Source organism: Labrus mixtus, chromosome 1 (genome assembly GCF_963584025.1).
Source record: "Labrus mixtus chromosome 1, fLabMix1.1, whole genome shotgun sequence".
In the NCBI taxonomy this organism is placed as follows: Eukaryota; Metazoa; Chordata; class Actinopteri; order Labriformes; family Labridae; genus Labrus; species Labrus mixtus.
In genome coordinates, this window is record NC_083612.1 from 6,431,239 (window position 1) to 6,452,311 (window position 21,073).

At 44.6% G+C, this 21,073-nt stretch overlaps 1 protein-coding gene across 1 annotated transcript in view; it reads right to left on the reverse strand.

Annotated features, from left to right (window-relative positions):
• LOC132979130 (SH3 and multiple ankyrin repeat domains protein 2-like) overlaps nt 1-21,073 on the reverse strand; it is a 240,976-nt gene that overhangs the window by 107,006 nt on the left and 112,897 nt on the right. The window contains exon 11 of the mRNA XM_061044700.1: nt 12,075-12,141. Coding sequence (XP_060900683.1) covers nt 12,075-12,141 — 67 coding nt within the window. The remainder of the gene's footprint in view (nt 1-12,074; nt 12,142-21,073) is intronic.

Sequence of the window (21,073 nt, forward strand, 5' to 3'; positions counted from 1 at the left end):
GTTAACTCCCTGCTTACCCCCACCAATGAGTGATGGCTCGCTGTGAGTAGGAGTGCATTTAGTAGTGTTGTATTCAAGACATACCCGAGACCAGGGTGATCCGAGACAAGACCAAGACCATAAACATCATAGAATAATCCTCGTCTTGTGTTTAGGGGGCGTGTCACTCACTTAGACTGTAACACAGAGAAGGTTGTGGCCGTAACCGGAGGATAAAAATCAAACTACAAATGAATTGAAGTTATTCGTTCTTTTATAAAGCGGCGTTTTCCCTCTAATCACAGTAATGATGTTAAAACAGCCGATCAGTGGTGGTCTTGACCGGTCTTGATTTAAAATCAGGAGTCCCAGTCTGAGACCGAGTAACAGTGCTTTAGATTCCGAGACCAGACTGAGACCTTTAAAAAGTGGTCTTGATTTCAAGAACTACAACAATAGTATTTCACTTTTTCAAATCTGCACCGTTCGACCTTGAGAAAGACGCAGTGCGTGGAAACGTTACTCCTTTTCACCTTAATATTTGCCTTAAGTGATTTGTGTGCTCCTGGATGGTTAGACAGATGGATGTCTGGATGGCATGGATGCATGGATGGATGGACGGGTTGATGGATGTCAGGATTGATGGATGGATGGATGGATGGATGGCAGGCTGGCTGAATTGATGGATGGATGGTTTGGACTTGGATATTGTTAGTTTTTACTTTAACCTTTCAGACACCTGCTTACTGACGATTGGATCTTGTACCTCGAAGCTTCAGGGTGAGATTTTACTCGATAAAAAAAGTATCTCTATGTCCTCAGCAAACACACTGAAACCTTTAAATCATTATTCCTGTCAAAAGCAAGACATTTATATCTTTATTTAGGACTGTAAATCGAGTTCATCTCACTTGGAGGATCTTGCAAAACCACACAGATCTCACATTCAGTGACCCAAGAAATCTCTTCAAACACCCAACAAGGTAACCAGACACTTCTTGTTTTGCATATTTTTGTTTGTTTTTAACTGGTTAGTAATTTTCTTCACAAAGATGTTTTCATGAAATGTCAGATTATTTCTCGTAGATTTGCATGTCTTTTGGCATCCCGCAGGGATCTAAATGCTACTCCAGTGACTTTGTAACAAATAAAAACCCAAGGACAAAACTTAAACATATTTACTGTGTAAAGTTTGAAATGTGGGATATAGAAACAAAAGATGTACACTGAGCAGAAGAATTCAAACAGAAATGTGACTTTCTTAATCACATTTATTAAAATAATCATTTAAATCTTCTCTGTATACAGACGGATATCTGAGACGTTTCTTCTGGATGATAAAAGAAGATTCAGACGTGTGAATCTGGTTTACAGTCGCGGCCTCAGGTGTTTAGACTCCATTCATCGGCATGAATAAAATTAATAAAACATGAAAGAAAATAACAACTGACTGTGCGGATTGAAAACCCCAAGAGAAACACACACACACACACACATACACACACACACACTATAAATCTCATCTTAACAAACACAGGGAAACAGAGACGGGATGTAAACCAGGGGAAGATATGAATTTAATCACAGCAGAAACAGAAAGTATCAGTGATGGCTCGAAGCTTCATAACAGAGACATGAAACTAAACACCTGGTTGTTAGCTTTGCTCAGGGTCTCCTCGACGACATGTTCCCGCCCGGTGTGTGTGTTTAGTGTTGGCCCAATCAGAACAGGAGGATTCAGTGTGTTAGTGCGACTAACACTGGACTTTTCAAACACATGTAGACATGTTAGTCCAGCTGAACTTGTACCAAGTGGATTTCCTCAAAGTCCTTGTAGGTTCTCAGTCATCCAGGTCAGGGTAAATCCAGAGCTTGATCCAAAGGGAACTGGACTAGTTGAAGATCTTGAAGATGTTTCACCTCCCCTCCTCCGAAGGCATTCTTCAGTTCTAAACTCACTGGTGGACGGAGCTAGAAACGTACGCAATGTGGATCATTAGCATGCTAACAATCAAGGATGACTCACATGAGAGTTGTTATCTTAGTCGTTGACCTAGTGTCGCCTAGAGTCGTTACCACCCCTGGTTGTCTGTGGGTCGTTAGGGGTCACATGATCCAAGGTGGGACTGGGTCTTCAGTTGTTTTAACGTCTTCATGATCTTCAACCATTCAAGTTGCCTTTGGATCAAGCTTCAGTACACAGAGATAATGTGGTCTGGGTTTCGATTTACCTTAATCTGTTCCAAATGTGACCGAGGCGTTCTGAGCATGCTCCACTGTTCCCGCTCGGGGCGGAACCAGGAAGTCGAGCAGCAGACGTGTGTAGAGGAAAGCCGGGAAGAAAACAAGTCGAAGGTATCTGATCATCACGTCTTTGTCCATACATATTGATTCTGAAGCGAGTAATATTCTTGTCCCAGTCTTTGAATTCACATTGTCAAAAGAGACATATTTCATTCATTTATGAGATCTAAAAATGATGACAACATTAACATTATCTTAGTTTAATGATGTTCCAATGTACTATGGTCCGTGTCTTCAGAAAAGGCAAGAAGAAAATTGTATGTACTTTCGGCTTTTTTTTTTGGAAAGACTGCAACAACTTTAGCGCGTCATTTTACGTTGTTGCAGTCGACGACTACTGATGACGCATCAGGCTCTTGAAGGGTTGTCCCATTTCGTAGGGAAAAGATTTCACCACAAGCCCTCGCAGCTCTGTTCAAAGTGGCACTCGAAAACGAGGGGTAGGGGGTAGGGGGTGAAATGGGACTGAGCCTTAGTCCCCCTCATTACACCTCCGCCACATTCAGATTGAAGGCTAAATGTCACAGGGGAGTAAATATCGCTCCTTCAAACAGCAGTAACGGCAGTCTGAGCTGAGCTAATGGACCGCGTCCTCCCAACCACCGCCCGACGTCCAGACTCCACCATCGGACTGTGTCGTCCCCACAACCATCGCAGTCCTCATTCATGCACGGCCTGCTCCGAACCTACCTTAGGAGCAAAGAAGTGTGGACAATATGCCATACATGCTATTTTGTAAAGCGTCTCGAGATAACAGTTGTTATGAATTGACGCTATACAAATAATGATTGATTGATTGATGTCACGAGGGGCAGCGTGTGTCCCATTTGTATCAAAAGCAAGAGACAATTATGTATGAGATGCATTGAGCCATGTTTCACCCTTCACCAACCAGTTTGATGCTTGCTAACTTGTTTGTCGGTTCTTCGGTATGTGACTTAAAAGTCAACAGGAAGAAGGTCCAATAGAAAGTCACTGGAGGGCAGCATAACGCCACCGACTGTAGCGGACTCAGAAATACTTATTTTGAATGCTTGATTTATGTTTTGCTAACCACTTTGAATTTCCCTGATGAGCTGAAATGGTGCTCTGTAAAGTCTGATTGATATATCGATTGGTTGATAGCTGCATAGAGGAAGCTAACTGACCACACTGTCTCAGAAATCAGCCGAGGCTGATCGATCGTACGCTGACGACGGAGTTTTATTCATCAGCGCCCTCAGGACGTTACTTTGAATCACAGATTTTTTTAACAGTCAGTTGTTTGAAAATTAGTTAAAAGGGGGGAATAAAGCATTTTGAGGGGATGATGAAGTGGTAGGCAGTTTCTTCAGGAAAACAAACCCTTATTGTTGCTAAGCAACCCAGAGGGGGATGGCTCCATACATCATTAAAGATGCTCTCACACACCAGCGTGCACACCTTCCTGGTCTATGATGTAACGTACATGCACACCACTCTCTCTCTCTCTCTCTCTCTCTCTCTCTCTCTCTCTCTCTCTGTGCTCGCCGTCCTGCCTTCACTTTGTGTGATTTCCTGCTCTGCCGTCTGTTTCCTCTCCGGCCCGTTTAACGAAGGCTTCTCGCGGCTCCACGTCTCTGTTTCTTCCTCTCCTCTCGTTTTTTATGCTACACGACTTCAAAGCTGGTGACACGCTGATACAGACTCAGTGAAGGCCTGACCCCACTGAGGGGCTACAGAGCAGATGGCTGCATGGAAAGCATATGTTGTCATTAAGTATGCAATAACGCAGCCATGAGGGAAGATTTCATGACATTTTCCCATACTGTGCAAAAACTACGACGGGCATACGAGTCCAAATGTACAACATGGAGGACAACAAAAATAGTAGAGTAATGCAGCGCACACCAGGATCGTTAAGATTGACTTTAGAGTTGAATGGATATGAAACATTGGAGCGAACAACTCGTGGTTCGCTCTCCTCACTCTGATCTAAAAAGCTGTCTACTCTGGCAGCACCCCAGTGGAGAAGCACAGGTGTGCAAAGGGGGCACCCATCAATGGTCGTCCTGCAGCACCTCAACGTTTTGTATCAGCGATGTCATTAAATTACAGGCTTCCCTTATCCCTTAAGAAAGTCCCCAGGTTACACTGATCTTGTGTGAATAGGGCACAGAAGATGCTAACGCTGACTGGATTGTTCCTTCAGGAGGGTTTAGGACAATCTGCACAGTAGGTTAAAATAAACGGTGGTTTCTATCGCAGCACAGATGTTCATTCTACACACGCTATTTGAATGCTATGTAATCTGTAATTATGATGTTTTTTATATGAGGAGCACCTGTGTGTGAAGGAACGTGACATCGGAAAACACACGCACACACTCATGCACACGCACAGGTTGCAGATAGCAGGTAATCTTCTCCCGCTACTGAACCGTGTTTATCTGTAAAAGCAGCTCCGCTTCATGCGCTCCAAACTCATTCCATCATCGATCAATACTAATGAGCAGTTTAGCTCTTCGGCAGCCGATAAAAAGAGCGCTCCCCTGAGGGCTGAATGCTAATTTCTACCTCATGGTCTCTAAATAAATTACTCCGCACGAGGCAGCCTGAGAAGTCCAAAACAAACAGCACTGTAATGCAAAAATAAATGAATCTAAATGAAGTTTTCTGTCCTTGCTGAAACGATGTTGAAATGATGAGACGGTGTGTCCTCCTTCCTGGGCGCGGAGCTGGCACAATCAGCCAAATATAGCATGAGTTTGAGAGCGTGTGGATGTAGCACACAGCACGTTAGAAACACGTGTTTAAAGGTCACATATTATTCTCCTTTTCAACCATTTAAAAAAAATCTGTCGTCTGTGTCTATCAAGGAGGCAACCTCAGAACCCGTTGATGGACACCAGCGATGAAGATAGCGGAAGGAGCAGACCTTTGAGGCTTGTTTAGCCCAGGGGTCTCCAGAATAGAGCATAGATCAGGTCAAAAAAAAAACAGCCTGAACCCACCCGTGCATGTTCTCTCGGGGCCCGGCCCTGCCCGGCCCGTCTCATTAACCCGGGCTCGGGCAGAGAATCTAACCAGGTAGCAGGTGGATAGGAGGAGCATGGCTTGTGTTGTTGTGGAAGCAGTTCAGGGAGGCTGAAAAGAAGGAATTATCATCGACATAAAGGAGCTTCCAGGAAACCATTAGATGAGTCAGAAGGGGAAAACAGGGGTGGCTATCTCCCTGCTGAATATGCTACACCTATAGCATACTCACAGCTGATTTAGTTGGTCCACCTTTTTTCCTTCTCCACTCTATCATGGTACAAAGAGGAGTTCACATCAGAGAGGCGTTCTTGCTCTCTCCACGACTCCACCAGTTTCTCCTCCTGTTCCAAAGTCCAGGAGAACCGCACGCTCCTTCACCGCCCCGGCATCTTTACAAGTTTACAAGTTCGTGTTTGCTAAAAGTGAAGCCGCTACTACTGGTTGTTGACAGTGGTCATGTTATTGAACAACACACTTTGTACAAGACAAGAAAAAAAGGACTGTGATAATATTAAACACGTTTGATTTAATCGTAGATTGTAAAACTCAGGATTTGAATCTGACTTTGGACATTTCTCTGTGACTTTAAAATCACTTGAAAAGGTGTGGGAGTGCGGCCAGCATTAGTGCGAGTCAGCAGCTTGTCCCTTCAAAATAAAATACAGACTTCTCCTAAAGTGAAGCTGCTCCATCGTCCCTTCTGGGCCTCCGTACATGTGTGGTGGTGACTCTGCAGAGACTCTGTCCTCTGACTGGATTTTACTGTTCTGGTTTGTTCTGGTTGACTCGGGACATTTCTGGGCGGAGCTAGTGTGTTTCCTCCAGCCAATGACAGAGCAGCAGGTGAGTTTAGGAGTGGGTACAATTCAGTGATTGGACGCCATTCAAACCGATGAATATGACGGACGTAAATATAATCAGAGTGAGGAGAAAAACCAAGCGGATAAAGCTCGTTCTAAAACGAGGGTGAACCTTGTGTTGTCTTTTACCCGTGGACGTGGAGTTGGTCTACTTCCTGTTGGACAGGCAGGTGACAAACACCGGCGGTTAGCTTGTGCTAGCGTGCCTTAGCTTGCAGTGTAGCTACAAGCAGTAAACACACACTACGTCCTGCAGGGGGCGGGGCTTCTGGGGGCAATGAGCCCAGGAGGAGGGTCCAAAGCTGTTTAGCGGCCATATCTCCTGACTCTACCTTTAATTAACTGCTCAAATGATCCAAAATGCGCAGATATAGAGTCTCATAGTTTAAAAATGATAACATCTTGTAATAATATTATTTATTCAACCACTTGGGTCTCATCAGAGGTAACACCAGGGTAGAAGAGAAGGACTTGTAGTTTTAGTAATGCAATGGGTTCTGGTTCACTGGCAATATTTTTAACCTCTTTTTTGTGTCTTGAATATAAAAATAATTCCTGATATATGAACACTGAGTCCTCTTTGACATGCATTACTCCCCCCCCCCCCCCCCCCCCCCAGCTGACAGGTAGATGTCTGCTCTCCTGCAGCACAGAGCTCGCTGTTTGTCAGCCGGCTGTGGATTTTAGTTGGGAGGATTTTCCCAGGAGCGTCTGCAGGCTGATCGAGCGCTCATGTTCAGCTGCAGTTTGGAGCGGACTCCAGCTTTAGGATAGTACAGAAAAGCAAAGAGTAAAAAGGAAAACTGTAAATCCTGCAGCAGACTGAGTGTGAAATGTTTCAGGGCCGAGTGTGAACGTGTCACATGCATGTTTGTGTGTTTAGCGCGTGTGTTACTTTGAAAGCGTGCGTTTGGTCAATCCATTCTCCCTGCGGGATTATCACACTCCTGCAGCGGGCGGGTGTAATATGCCCAGCTGTCAATCATTCTTACACAGGCTTACTGGTTTATGGAGAGAACAAATACAACACATATCTGCTACAGACATCCGCACAATACTCCCATTCATTATACTGTGTGTGTGTGTGTGTGTGTGTGTGTGTGTGTGTGTGTGTGTGTGTGTGTGTGTGGTTTTGACTCGTTTCTAAGTGATTGCCATTTGTCAAAAAAGTAGATATAAATAACTTTTGTGTGGCATGTTTTGGACTGAACACACTGTGCTGAATGAGTTGTTTAAATGTTGTTTTTGTGTCCATTGTTCAGCCGCAGAGTTTGTTTTATTGTCTTCACTGCTGCTAATCACAGTTTGTATTTAGAAACCGCACGGTTTATTTATGGAGATTTCTGTGCTGGAAGTCCATACTGTGTCGTGTTATTTAGTAAATGTCAAACATCAACTAGGAACACCGTATGTCTTCCATACACAAGAAGACTTTAAAAAACTTTAAAGGTCACATATTCTCCTCCTCTTCAACCAGTTTCAATAAGTCTCTGAGCTCCCAAAACATGTGTGTGAAGTTTCTTGTTCTAAATCCACTCTGATCCTGTATTTGATCATGTCTATAAACCCCTCTATTTCAGCCCTGCTCAGAACAGGCTGTTTCTGTGTCTGTACCTTTAAATATGTAAATGAGCTGTGTCTGACCACGCCCCCTCTCTGGAAGGGCTTGGGTGTCTCGGGCTTTCTCGCTCCATGTCCTATTGTTTACGGTGAGAAGGCAGACTCAGAGGGCAGAACAAACACCTAGCTGTGGGAGTGTCACCCACCAGGGGGAGGGGTTACTGCCCTTTGTGATGTCATGAAGGGAAAATCTCCAAACGGCCTGTTTGAGCACACATTTTCTGAAAAGTGGAGCAGGCAGAAGACGGAGAGGATGGAAGTGTGGTCCAATTTAAGATCATGTTTTGCTCTTAAAATAAAGACAGTAACCCGCAAAGAACCCATTTGTACTTCATACGACTTCAACTCTTACTGCTGCTGGTTTTCATACCTGTCATTGTTTCAGTGTAGAAGTGCTTACCTGCAGTAAAAACTACTAACTCTCCAACAACACTGCACTATTTCTACTAACGTGTGTCAATGCTCAGACCTCTGATTGACTAACCATTAACCACAGTATATAGGTCACACAGACACATCAAGTGCATGAAGGACGTCTTTCCATATGTAAATGGCAGTCATTGTTCTTTGCAAAGCCTTCCTTTCTCCTCCACCAATCACATCGCGTCCTACTCCACAGCTCTGTCCACCTTCGTCTCTGAGTCCATTAAGAAATCAGCGCCGCACTATAATGCTCCACTCGTAATAATTCACCGTACAGCGAGCACTTTAAACTTCCGTTCGATTCGTCATCTCTGCCTCTCTGAGTGAAAGTAAACTCAGACGGAATAACCAGCTGATTGATTTTAGAGTCTCAGAATGACTCCTAATCAGCAAGTTAAGATGAAAACACGCTGCAGGACTGCTGCTCATAGCTGCTTTTAACCTCAACCAAACACCAACAGTGTAGTTTCCACTGTAGTCTGATGCTCTGACGTGCTCTCAGGTCAGATGATCAGACAGTCGGAGTATTCTTTGCTCCTGCTGCGGATGGAAAACAACATTTTCTCACCCTGTGGGCAGACGTGGTGTGCTGCAGAAATCCCAAACAGCATCTTAAATGTTGATGGGAATGATTGCGAGTATCTGTAATCTGATCCATTTCTTTCATTCTTGCAAAGTGACCTTGAGAGTTGAGTCCACTAACAAGGAAGCTTGCACTATGTTCATGCACGACTGGATGAATCTATTGTCTCGTTTAATTCAGTCTATTTTCCCTCGATTCATTCCTTGTGCAGCATGATATCGACAACGTTGAGTCGGGGTTCAACATCACCTGGATGCAGAGCAGCACTGAACTGTGTCCTCTTTGTTTCCCTCAAACTGCTTTAGAAGCAGACTTAAGAGTTACTATGAAATAAAACAGAAGAGCTCTTAAATGGGGTTTCAGGTGTTCTGTCTGTCCGTCTGTTTAAGAGGGTAGTGGGGCTCGGGGGTCTGCATGAGTAAAAGGTTTTAGAATAGAGCTCAGTAGTGTGGATCTGGAAGTAGAATTCACATGAATTGTCTCCACAGCTGATTTGATTATTAGCCATCAAAACCATCTCGAGTAGATTGACCACGGGTCGGCTCAGTTGGTTTGATCCCCCTCTCCTGTAGCCACATGTCACACGTGTCCTTGAACCCCTGACCCTTTTGGTTGGGAGCTGACTGACTCACAACTGAGCCACAGCAGCCCAGATTAAAATTAAGTTGTATAAATCCGTCCAGTGAGATAGCTGCCTAAAAAAATATTTTCATCAATTCATGGTTTAAATACAGGACGTCTAAATCCCTTTATCGTTTCTTCAAAATGAATTTATTCCAAAAAAAGAAGTGACAGGTAATGAAGTCAACACAACCACACTGACACACTCAGTGAGTGAGACCACCTCAGGACCCTATGGTCAGGACCCCTGGTTTACTCTGGACGGTGGGCTTCATCCTCCACACAGCCGTGAACTGTAACAACAATGACGCAATAAAACAGAAGATCTGTAAGGCTGAACTGTTACATCATCTGTAAGCAAGAGAGAAAACACCCGGGGCTTGTAGTGTTTAGACAGCATCACACACACACACACTAGCGCACACACACACACACACACACACACACACAAACACTCACTCACTCACTCAACACGGCTGCACAACAAGCCGTCTCCTGTGAGGAGTGGGACGAGTTTTTACCGGAAGATTATGCAAGAACTCGTTTTTTGATTGTGCCTTGGTGCATTTCCAGGTCAGGAGGACTATCCATCCCTTTCTTTCACAACAATTAATGTCTATTAATTAACATCCTGGTAGGTCACAAAACTTCTACCATCAGGGCGTTCACACTCGCAGACAACTCCTGAAAAGCTCCTGGAGCTTCATGTGAACACAAACAGCTGAATGTTTCTCTCTTCACCCGGAGTTTCTCCTCCAGCCTCCTCGTATTTATTCTGCAGAAAGTCAGAGTGAGCTGATGTGAGAACGCAGCAGGATATAATCAGGAGAATTCACCTGGAGCGAGTGGGAGGGGGAGTGATGTTTATATCCTGTGACTGGAGTCAGTGCACACCCTTGACATTCATACACCACCGACGAAGCAGCAGGAGCAACTTTTATTTGAAGGCAAACGAGCATAACGCTGCTTTAAGGTGGTGAGGGGAGTGAAGGATCTTGGGTAGAAGGGGGGGGGCGGAATATCAGGACAGTCGGAGGGGTGGGGGGGAAGACCCACCTTTGCAGCAGGAGGAACCCATGGTGGCCTATCCTGAAACCAGCTGTAAAGACGTCCCATCCCTCAAATTCACCAAATCCACAGCACCAAACAGAGACAGACGAAGAAGCCCTCGCTGCCTGCTCACCTGTGGCTAATCCTGGCTAACACAGCATTCATCACTTGTTCTTAGGAGGAGGGAGGTGTGCAACAGATGTGGACTACAACCAGGCTGTTTGGGGGTAATCCTGCCCCAGCACCGTGTCCCAGTCCGCCTCCAGCAGGTCGCTGCCATGTGAGGCTGCTGGCTGCAGCCATGAGCGAGCGGGACAACTGCAGGATTACATCTTTAGATTAGATTAGATTTCTCTCTCTCTCCTCGTTCACCCCCCCACCCCCGAAGCCTTCTCAATCTTTCTCTGTCCTCTTTTTATATTTTCATTTGTGTTCATCTTTTCTCATTTTCTCTCGGGGGCTCGGTAATCCCAGAGTTATCTCGGCGCAACACAAACTCCTCTACAGGCGACCCAGCTCTGGATTTATTTTCTGCTGACTTTCAGTTTACGGCCGACTTTTATTACCGTCACCGTCCACACTGAAGCTGTGAACGGAGGCAGACAAAAGGGACGCAGCTTAAATATTCATGGGAGCTGTAAACGATTTTTTGATTGTTTACATGTCTTTAAACTTGAACATTCTCCTCCCTGAGGTTTTGAATCCGTGCAGAGTCCGCTGCCTTCACGTCTCTGCACACGCTGAACGTGTTCAACTGCAACTTAGCAACAAAGGACACACAGAGCATGATGATCAGAAACGTGCAGAAGACAAATCTTCTCATCTTCACACCACCCTCTCGTTTCTTTCTCACACACAGAGGAAGACGAGGTAACTCTTATAATCTTTATATTACAGCACGCTCATTGCATTCAAACGGGTCGGATACGATGGTCGCTGTGTCAGGGTAGGCCATCACCCAGCCCTGAGAACCTCAACAGATATGACAGACTACACAATGACTCGACCAAGGCCGGATGAACTTTTAGGGTAGAGAATGAAATATTTAACAGATGCAGTGTCGACAGCCAGCGTGCGATCGTGTGACTTTCAGTGAAAATAAATTCACTGGACAGATTCACCACCAAGGATTATGTTGCAACCATTACAGTCTGTTTGCTCCTGGAGCACATTCAATCTTTTTGGACCAACTTGTAATTAAAACCAGAAAATGTGCAAAAATCTGAGGCTTAAATGTGTTTCCCCTCACGTCTCCACAACATGCACAAAACTGAGCATCACGCAGTTTAGAAACAATAACAATAAAAGGATCTTTAAATCAATCTGATCATCCCCACATAGATCACTCCACTCCTCTGGAAACCGACCAATCAGCTCCCACCACACGAGCTCTCCCGCTGGCTGCAGCATTGATCATTTTCTCCCCGGCCTAATCGTCCTGGTGTAAACACAAACTTTCATCCTCTCGGCAACGCTCTGGTAATCCCGCGCAGGGGATTATAGCGGGAGGTCATTTAGGAGGATCAAACCGCGGGGGGGATTTGAAATGTATCCCAGAGGAGAGATTCAGGAAACCCGCTCTGGGTGGCTGAAGAGGAAAAGGTGTGGGGAAAGATGGAGGAGGAGACGTCTGCTCACCTATATCTTTCTCCTTGTGGTTCTTGATGAGTTCGGCGAGCTCAAAGTTCCCGGCTATAATGGCCACCTGCAGAGAGGACGAGAGGAGAGGTTTATCTCTGCACGCTCTTCAGGTGAGAGGTCGCGTATGAAACAATGAAGGACTTCAACTAAAACAAGACAGATGAACAACTGTTACAAAAGAAGCATCGTGAGCGATTATCTCATTATTTAGACACTTCATCACATCAATGTGAGCTCTCTCCTCTTTTTCTTCCACTCAGTTTGAACCTCCAGTGTTCATGGATTTAATCATCTGAAGCCAAGAATCTAATAATCTACAACACACACACACACACACACACACACACACGTGTACAAGTCACACACGCTGGCCTTCGCTGTGTGCACGTGTGCAGTCACATGTTAATGTGAAGGACACAGAGTAGAAGTTGTTGCACACTTATTTAAATAGAATTATTCAGGAAAGTTTAATTCCAGGTTTTTTAAATACTAAAATAAAAAATATAAAATCAGATTTATTCATTTTCACAAGCGCACTTTTTACTCAATTCTGTAAATAAATCTAAATAACCTCCATTTTCTGGTTCATTAGACGTTCAATCAGATTTTAGCAGCAAATAAAAATTCTGATTAAAAGCACCAAACAAAATGTGAGCGGACTGAAGTCTCACTTTCATTTGAATAACTAAGGCGTTAGGCAAACCTGCATGTAAATAAGTGAGGGTTTACCTAACGTATAGATTTATCATGTCTCAAATATCTCATTCTTAAAGCAAGTGACCCCAACCTTGGGGTCGCCTGAAATAAAGATTTTTTTAAATCGTTTCCTGGTATCTTAAAGCTCTTTTTTAAAAATATATTTAGCTGAATTTGTTTCTCAGGACATTTTTATTCAAAACATAAATTCCCTAAACTGTCATCGTCATTCTTCCCAACTTGAAGTGCGTGAAGTGAATCTGTGCGTCCACCAGGGGGCAGTAGAGAGGCGTCCTGCTGAGCGGGCTGGAGGGGTTGTCACACCGTCAGTGACCCAGATCATCGTACATGTTGTCATGTTTGCTGCAGGCTCCGACCTCTCGGGGTGTTACAGTACTTTACAGCATGCTTCATGTCAGAATCATCAGAGTAAAAAAAACACACACACACACACACACACACACACACAGGTTCATTCTCCTCTGATATCCTGCACAGACACACACACACACACACACACACACACACACACACACACACACACTCACACACACACACACACTCACACACTCACACACACACACACACACACACTCACACTCACACACACACACACACACACACACACACACACTCACACACACACACACTCACACTCACACACACACACACACACACACACACACTCACACACACACACTCACACTCACACACACTCACACACACACACACACACTCACACTCACACTCACACTCACACACACACACACACACACACACACTCACACACACACACACACACTCACACACACACACACACTCACACTCACACTCACACACACACACACACACACACACACACACACACACTCACACACACACACACACACACACACACACACACACACACACTCACACACACACACACACACACACACACACACTCACACACACACACACACACTCACACTCACACACACACACACACACACACACACACACACACACACACACACACTCACACACACACACACACACTCACACACACACACACACACACACACACACACACACACACACACACACACACACACACTCACACACACACACACACACACACACTCACACACCTCAAGGGAAACCCAGCAGTGTTATATAAGCATGCCTGCTCTGATTCCTGGAGAACAAATATTCAGGAGGCAGAGAGCGAGCGATGAAGTGCAGGTGTGTGTTATTAAAGCCGAGCTGGATTCAGTCGTATCGACGCGCTCCCTCCCTCCACACTTGACCTTTTCCCTCATATAAATAAAAAGGCAGCGATTCCCTGAGAAGCCACTCGGTAGTCTCTAATGAGGATCTTTTCAGCAGGAAAGGAGCCTCTTGAATCTTTCAACACGCCGCATTAATACACAATATATTCCAGACTTTCTTTTCCCTGATTGAAAAGCTTACTTTGAACAAACTGTGAGTCAATAAATGTAATCTCTCTCTCTCTCTCTCTCTCTCTCTCTCTCTCTCTCTTATGTGTGTTTCTTCTTTTTCAGAGTAGAAAATGTGATGGGTCGTATCCTCCATCATGAAAGCTGGCTCCCTGTCCCACCCACTCACTCGGAGGATCTCCACACTGAACACAGCGACGTGTGACAGATCTACGGCAGGGTATTTTTTTCTCCCACAGGAGCACGAGCCGATCCCAGAGCAGCTCCTGGATGTGATGGAGTAAGACGTCAGAGAGGTGTGACGGATGAAGACGTCATTATCAATCAGACCTGAAAACCGCACGACTAATTATGAGTGTTATTACATGTGAAGGGTTAATAAGACGGAATCAGTTTGTCTTCATCGCTGAATTATTTGTGCAGAGATATGATGTCATGATTTTTTAACACACTGGAATGTAAAGGTCCAATCAGTGAGATGTGTAGTGAGTGAAATGATAAAGTGACCTTACTATATGATCAGACATTAAGGAAACATGCTATGTTGAAGTGCTGGCTTCTCTGACAACAATGCAGCAGTCAGTATGTCCTCCTTCTAACTTTAGATTCTGGTCCTGAATGCTCTGGATTTGTTTGGACCAGAGAAGGTAGGCGGTTTTAAGGCACCCCCACACGGCCGTTTTGGACGCCCCTCGGTTTGCCAGATATGAGAGCACAGTGTTTCCCCTAGGTTTACAGCGTTTTTTTTTTTTTTTTTTTTACTTGACCTTTCAAGAGGGGCAGGGGGGCCGTTGGGGGGGGGGGGGGGGGGGGGGGGGCAGCTCTCTATAATGTATAGAATTTAGAATTTAAACTGCAGTATCCATTTTAAACACTAGGGGTCAGAGTTACAGACTGCTCCTTTAAGAATAAAAGCACAAAAATGCGTTACTAGAACATCCACGAGATAATACTCCAGATCTGTGAGGGACTCTGTTTTTAAATTTCTATGCTAATGGACAAGAATGGACCCTGAAGAAAAAACTAAATGCTGACACTCACCATGAAATATACAAATAATATCTTTAAAATTAATGCATAAAAAATCAAAAGCAGGCGGTCTGATTTAAAGAAGAGAAAAACATAAAGCCTCAGACTCTCCTGAAGTCTCTTCTTTCTTTTATCAGTCATGATTTGAGGATTTAAAGGTCAAGAGATGTTCAGGACTTCACGTGAAATCTAAAGACTGTGAAAACAAACAAGACCTGCGCTCTTAAAGCCAGTGAAGAAGACTTTGACTGAGTGGAACATTTATGAGAAAATTATCCTCACTTGGATTAATTCCCTCAGGAAACATTTTCCTAAGGAGTTTATGGTCTCAATCAAGTGTTCTTCAATGAAGCATGGCGTTCATTTAGTCCATTAAGGTCACGTTTAGAGTCCATAGTACAAGAACGATTAGCTTGTTAGCTTTAATTTGTAACGATGACATCATAGGAAATGAAAGCAGGTAAACATTTAAAAATAAAAAAAACAAACAGGAAACTCTGTCCCAATTTATCCCTCATTATCATTCCACCGCCCACCATCACAACCACTACTGCCATCACCACCATCACCGCCCCCACATCTATTCTTTTCCTGTTCTCCCCTGGTTGCCATGGAGACAAATGGTTGTGTATAACACAATAGTAAGCTGTGTGTGTGTGTGTGTGTGTGTGTGTGTGTGTGTGTGGGGGGGGGGGGGGGGCTCGCTGCAGAGTGAAACATCAGCTGAGGCAACGAGTCTGCAGGATCAGAACTACTACAAAGAGGGGGAGGGGATGCATGGGGGGGGGGGGGGACAATCAATGAAGAAGAAAAGACCAGAACAGGAAGGAGTACAGAGGGTTCTTTCTGAGGCAGGACGGTTGAAAGAGAAGTCTAACCCAACACATTACAAACGTTTAAAAGTTCTTCAATCTTTAGAGTCTCCTTCATTAAACCCGCTGAGACACTTTATGTTCATTTGTACCAAAGTGCATCTAAAACACACAACAATGACTTCAATACAAACAAGAAGTCCTTAATGTTAAACCCTGTACCCTGACTTTATGAGATCCATAATCCTCTCTTTCAGCGTCAGTGATGTCACTCTGGGACACCTGTTGATTATTGTGAGATGTGTCGCTCAAAAACCTCCTCACGGGCCGCTGGTGGCGCAGTGGTTAGTGCGCGCGCCCCATGTATGGAGGCATTAGTTCGGGTGCGGGTGGCCCAGGTTTGAATCCGACCTGTGGCTCCTTTCCCGCATGTCATTCCCCACTCTCTCTCTCTCCCTGATTTCAGACTCTATCCACTGTCCTATCTCTCCATTTGAAGGCACAAAACGCCCAAAAATTAAAAAAAATCTTAAAATATTTATCGTCATATTCACCAGTTTGATTCTTGTGCAATTGCTGAATTGTATCCAGAACAAACCAGAACAAAAAAAAAAATCCAGCCTCTTGAATGTTTTTAATACAGAAATCTGAATATTTGTATTAGACTTTGCATTGCATGTCACTGGCGTAGGTTGCTGCATGACTTTGAATAATAAGCAAGAGAAGCAGAGGGGGAGATCGGTGGGACTGACAGTCGGGCGCCGAGGGCGACGGGAGGAACGGGAAGAGGGGGAGGGGGGGTAAAGAGGGCAGGAAAGAGCAGCGGGGGGGATGGAGAATAGACAATGAATATAATGAGGAGTGGAGAGAGGAATTAGATTAGAAGAAGAGCACAGGAGGAAGTTCAGACGAGATATGAAAACGTGGCGATGAAAACTGAGGGAGCGGAGAAAGGTGAATGGAATCAGGTTTGCAGAGGATGAAGAGCTTAGTGGAGGAGGAGCGCGGAGGTGAGAGAGCGCACGCATGAAAAAGCAGTTTGAGGGGAGAAGAGTTAGAGGAAGTAAAGAGGATGTGGCCAATTGTTAGAGGGGTTTATTTAATAAAGAAAATGAATATTTATTGACTTTACAGCCCTCTATGTCTAAAGAACGAGGCGCTCAGAGAGGATCATGGGAGTTTTTTTTTCTGTGCTCCAGCTTCTTGTTCAAACTTTTGTTTTCTTTGTGGTGATCAGGTTAAGCTGTGCTACGCGCTCGCACAGACACTGAACTGACACATGATATTATCAGATGGCCACACGCCCCCGTAGTGTCCTAATTAAGAGCACGCGCTGCCGAGCGACGCGAGCGTGTCTCACTCAGCTGCACACACGGCTGTTTATTAGCATGTTCACTTTTCAGTTGTTAATGACGCTGTTTACAAGCACGTCCCTCTGCTGAACTGACAGGCAGCCACACACACGCACGCACGCACACACGCACGCGCGCGCACGCACGCACGCACGCACACACACACACACACACACACACACACACACACACACACACACACACACACACACTTATTAAAAGGGATTCCTCATATGGATTCCTTACTGAGAAAACATGAAGATCTAATGGACATGTCTTGTTCCAACCTGCAGCGCTGCTACAGATGAAACACTTTCCTCAGATTTCAACCGACAACTTAGAAGCAGGGTTGGTAATTTTCTAAAAGTAGCATGACTTTGAAAGTAGCATTCCCTCAGTGCTCCGTCTGCACCCACCCCCTCCCCTCTGTGCTCCCTCTAAAGCCACGCCCCCTCACTTACATGCACCAGCATCCAGAAGTGGATCTCAGCTCATCTCTTGCATTGTGTAGAAACTACGTCGTCTCATGTCTCATTCAGCGGTAAGTAAACTCACAGTATAAACTCCGTCATCTGTGACGCTCTTTGAGTGTGAGCTAGAGCACGCAAGAGGTAGAGAACGAACAGGGAGACAGATTGGTACCTCATACATTGGTCGAAGTTTTTACAGGCTTACAACTGATACAGATGACGGATTTTCTTTGTTCCTTTTTCAGAGAACATGAGTTATTAATTTCTGTCAGGACCTAAAGACAACTTCAACCAAAATCTGGAAAAGTGGATCTGGAGGAAATTACCAAGCCTGCCTTTAATTGAAAGTTTGTTAAATATAGCCTCTATATATTTTTAAACCCAACAGAACACAACCACACAAGGATTCAAAAACAAAGCAAGGCAGTTCAAATTAAGAAACATGTATTGAATCAAAAATATCCCAGAGGCAATCAACAAAAGGTGTCCGTTTCCAGTAGAAAAGTACAGTGTCTTTTCACAGTTCAAAAAATCGTATCAACAAAAAATATCCCTCTAATTCAGTCCAACAGGGTTCACTTCAGTTCAACAACACACACACAAAAAATCAAGAGTGGGCCCTCTTGTCCGTCTCTAACTCTTTGACCTCCAGTTTCAGCACCAAACTTTTCCACCGAGTGAGCCCTCTCTATCCTCAACAGATCTTTGGCCACAGACAACACAAGGGATTTTTCTGCGACCCGTTGACAGTCCAAAGAGGAAGGCACGACACAAAACATGACGCTCAATCTCCGAGGGATTAACACACCATGGACTTTTAATAACAAAGCAGCTTCAATCCAGGGAGCTCGTTACAGGGCGTGCAGCGAGCGGAAAGGGTACTCAGTACGGATCACCACGACGTGACCCGAGCAGTGACCTCTTCTGCTGAAAAAAAACTCACATATAGTGATACAATGCAGGATGCCCAAACTAAACGGGGGCAAAGTTTCAGATCATGAGGTAAACGTATGTTGGAGTAAATCCCAGGATGAGTCAGCAGAAGGCGCTAAACGTCTTGTTCTAAAAATCACGCTAAAGTTCCCCAACACGAAACCAAGAATTTCACCAGACGGCTTCAAGCCTCTACGTAAGCCGGTGAAACCTCTTACATAGACTCTCTTCTCCCAGCACTGGAGAGCAGCCCTCTCCTGACAGCCCTGCAGCGTCCTGACCCCTGAAGGCTTCCAGAGAGCTGGCCAATCAGAAGAAAGTGGGCATGTGGGAGGGGGGAGAAAATCCACACCCAAACTGAAGATATGGAGAATAAAACTAAATTGTGCACACTTTTAAGAAGACTTTCAGGTGAACTGAAGTCTTGGCAGTAATGTGATTAGTTCTGGTCTTGGAAGGGGTTTGATGGACGAATGCCTCCTTATCTCATTTCCTGACACTCGAGCTGCAGATATCCTACATTTCCAAGAACGCCGTCCACTCACAGAAACAGGTTCAAACTTGTTGGATTCGGCTCTCGGCTCCATGTGTAGGTGGAGAGTGCAACGGTGATAAAGATAGTAAGAGCAAGAGAGCGAGTTGTTCCACTCGAAAAACAAGTGAGAGTCCACAGCATGTCTAGTGGCTGCTTGTTGTTCTGCTGTTGAGGCTTCTGTCAGGAGGAAAACTGCTGTTTGTCTCTTCCACAACAGATTTCTCTCTGAATGTTTGCGGGAGATGCTGGAGCCGAGTGTTGGCTGCTGAAAGCGTCCCTCCGCCCGTCACTCTGAGGGAGTGAAGCCACATCCTGTTACTGTTAATATTCTGCTTCCAAAAAAGACATGTTGCTGTACTGAAATATCTCTCAGGGCCGGGCAATTATTCAACAGTTGCTCTTTTTTTGTGCAGAAATGAGGAGATTATGATGTTGATATCATGATCGTGTTACATAAACTACTGGCGTCCACATTTTTTATTTCAAGCTAAATTTCATAAAATACCAACAAAGACTTCGACTGTAGTCCTCCTGAAGAAATTAACATAGTCACATATTCTCCTCCTCTTCAACCAGTTTCAATAAGTCTCTGAGCTCCTCAAAACATGTGTGTGAAGTTTCTTGTTCTAAATCCACTCTGATCCTGTATTTGATCATGTATATAAACCCCTCTATTTCAGCCCTGCTCAGAACAGGCTGTTTCTGTGTCTGTATCTTTAAATATGTTAATGAGCTGTGTCTGACCACGCCCCCTCTCTTGAAGGACTTGGATGTCTCAGGCTTTCTCGCTCCATGTCCTATTGTTCACGGTGAGAAGGCAGACTCAGAGGGCAGAACAAACACCTAGCTGTGGGAGTGTCACCCACCTGGGGGAGGGGTTACTGCCCTTTGTGATGTCATGAAGGGAAAATCTCCAAACGGCCTGTTTGAGCACACATTTTCTGAAAAGTGGAGCAGGCAGAAGACGGAGAGGATGGACTTTTCTCATCATTGGGGGGTTTGTTATCCAGAGATAAACGAATCGTGAAAATAAAAATATTCTACAAAGTCAGAGTGAGGTGTTGGTCCACCTCGAGCCTCCAGGAAAGCTTCATGGCTCCTCGTCAGAGAGTCTCAAAGTTTCTGATCTTTCATGCAGACACAGACAACATCTTAATAAGACATAATTCCCTTAAAGGATTGTTTGATTAGAGTCAAGGGTTTTTGTTTTTATCCTGATGAGTGAAGTGAAGTGAAGCTCAGTGACCCTTTATGTCCCGTACAGAGCCTTCTACATTAGATCTCTTTTTTCTAATTAAACACACTTCTTGGATCCAATTTATTTTATTAAACTACCATCATATCTACTTTAATGATTTAACAATGCACTGTTACTTTGAAGGTTGAAATGTTCTTTTTAATGTGCTTCTGTTTCTCTTTGTCATGATGTTTTGGACGTCTTGTATGACCCACATAGTTGACCCTTTGTTGGCTGACGGCTGACCACCAATCAGAGAGCTCCCTCTCATTGCAACAGTTGCTGGGCTACTTCCTGTTAGCCAAACTTTCTCCTGTGCCGAGCCTTTTCAGTGCGTTGCGGTGAAACTGTGACCTTAATGTTGTTACTAAACATGATTTAAATGTGCTCGGGGTGTCTGCAAGAGTGACTCTAAATTTCCACATCACGATCCGGGAGTATTTTTCATCCAGCATTCCCGGAGTGTTCTGTTCTGTATCTGACTAACATGACT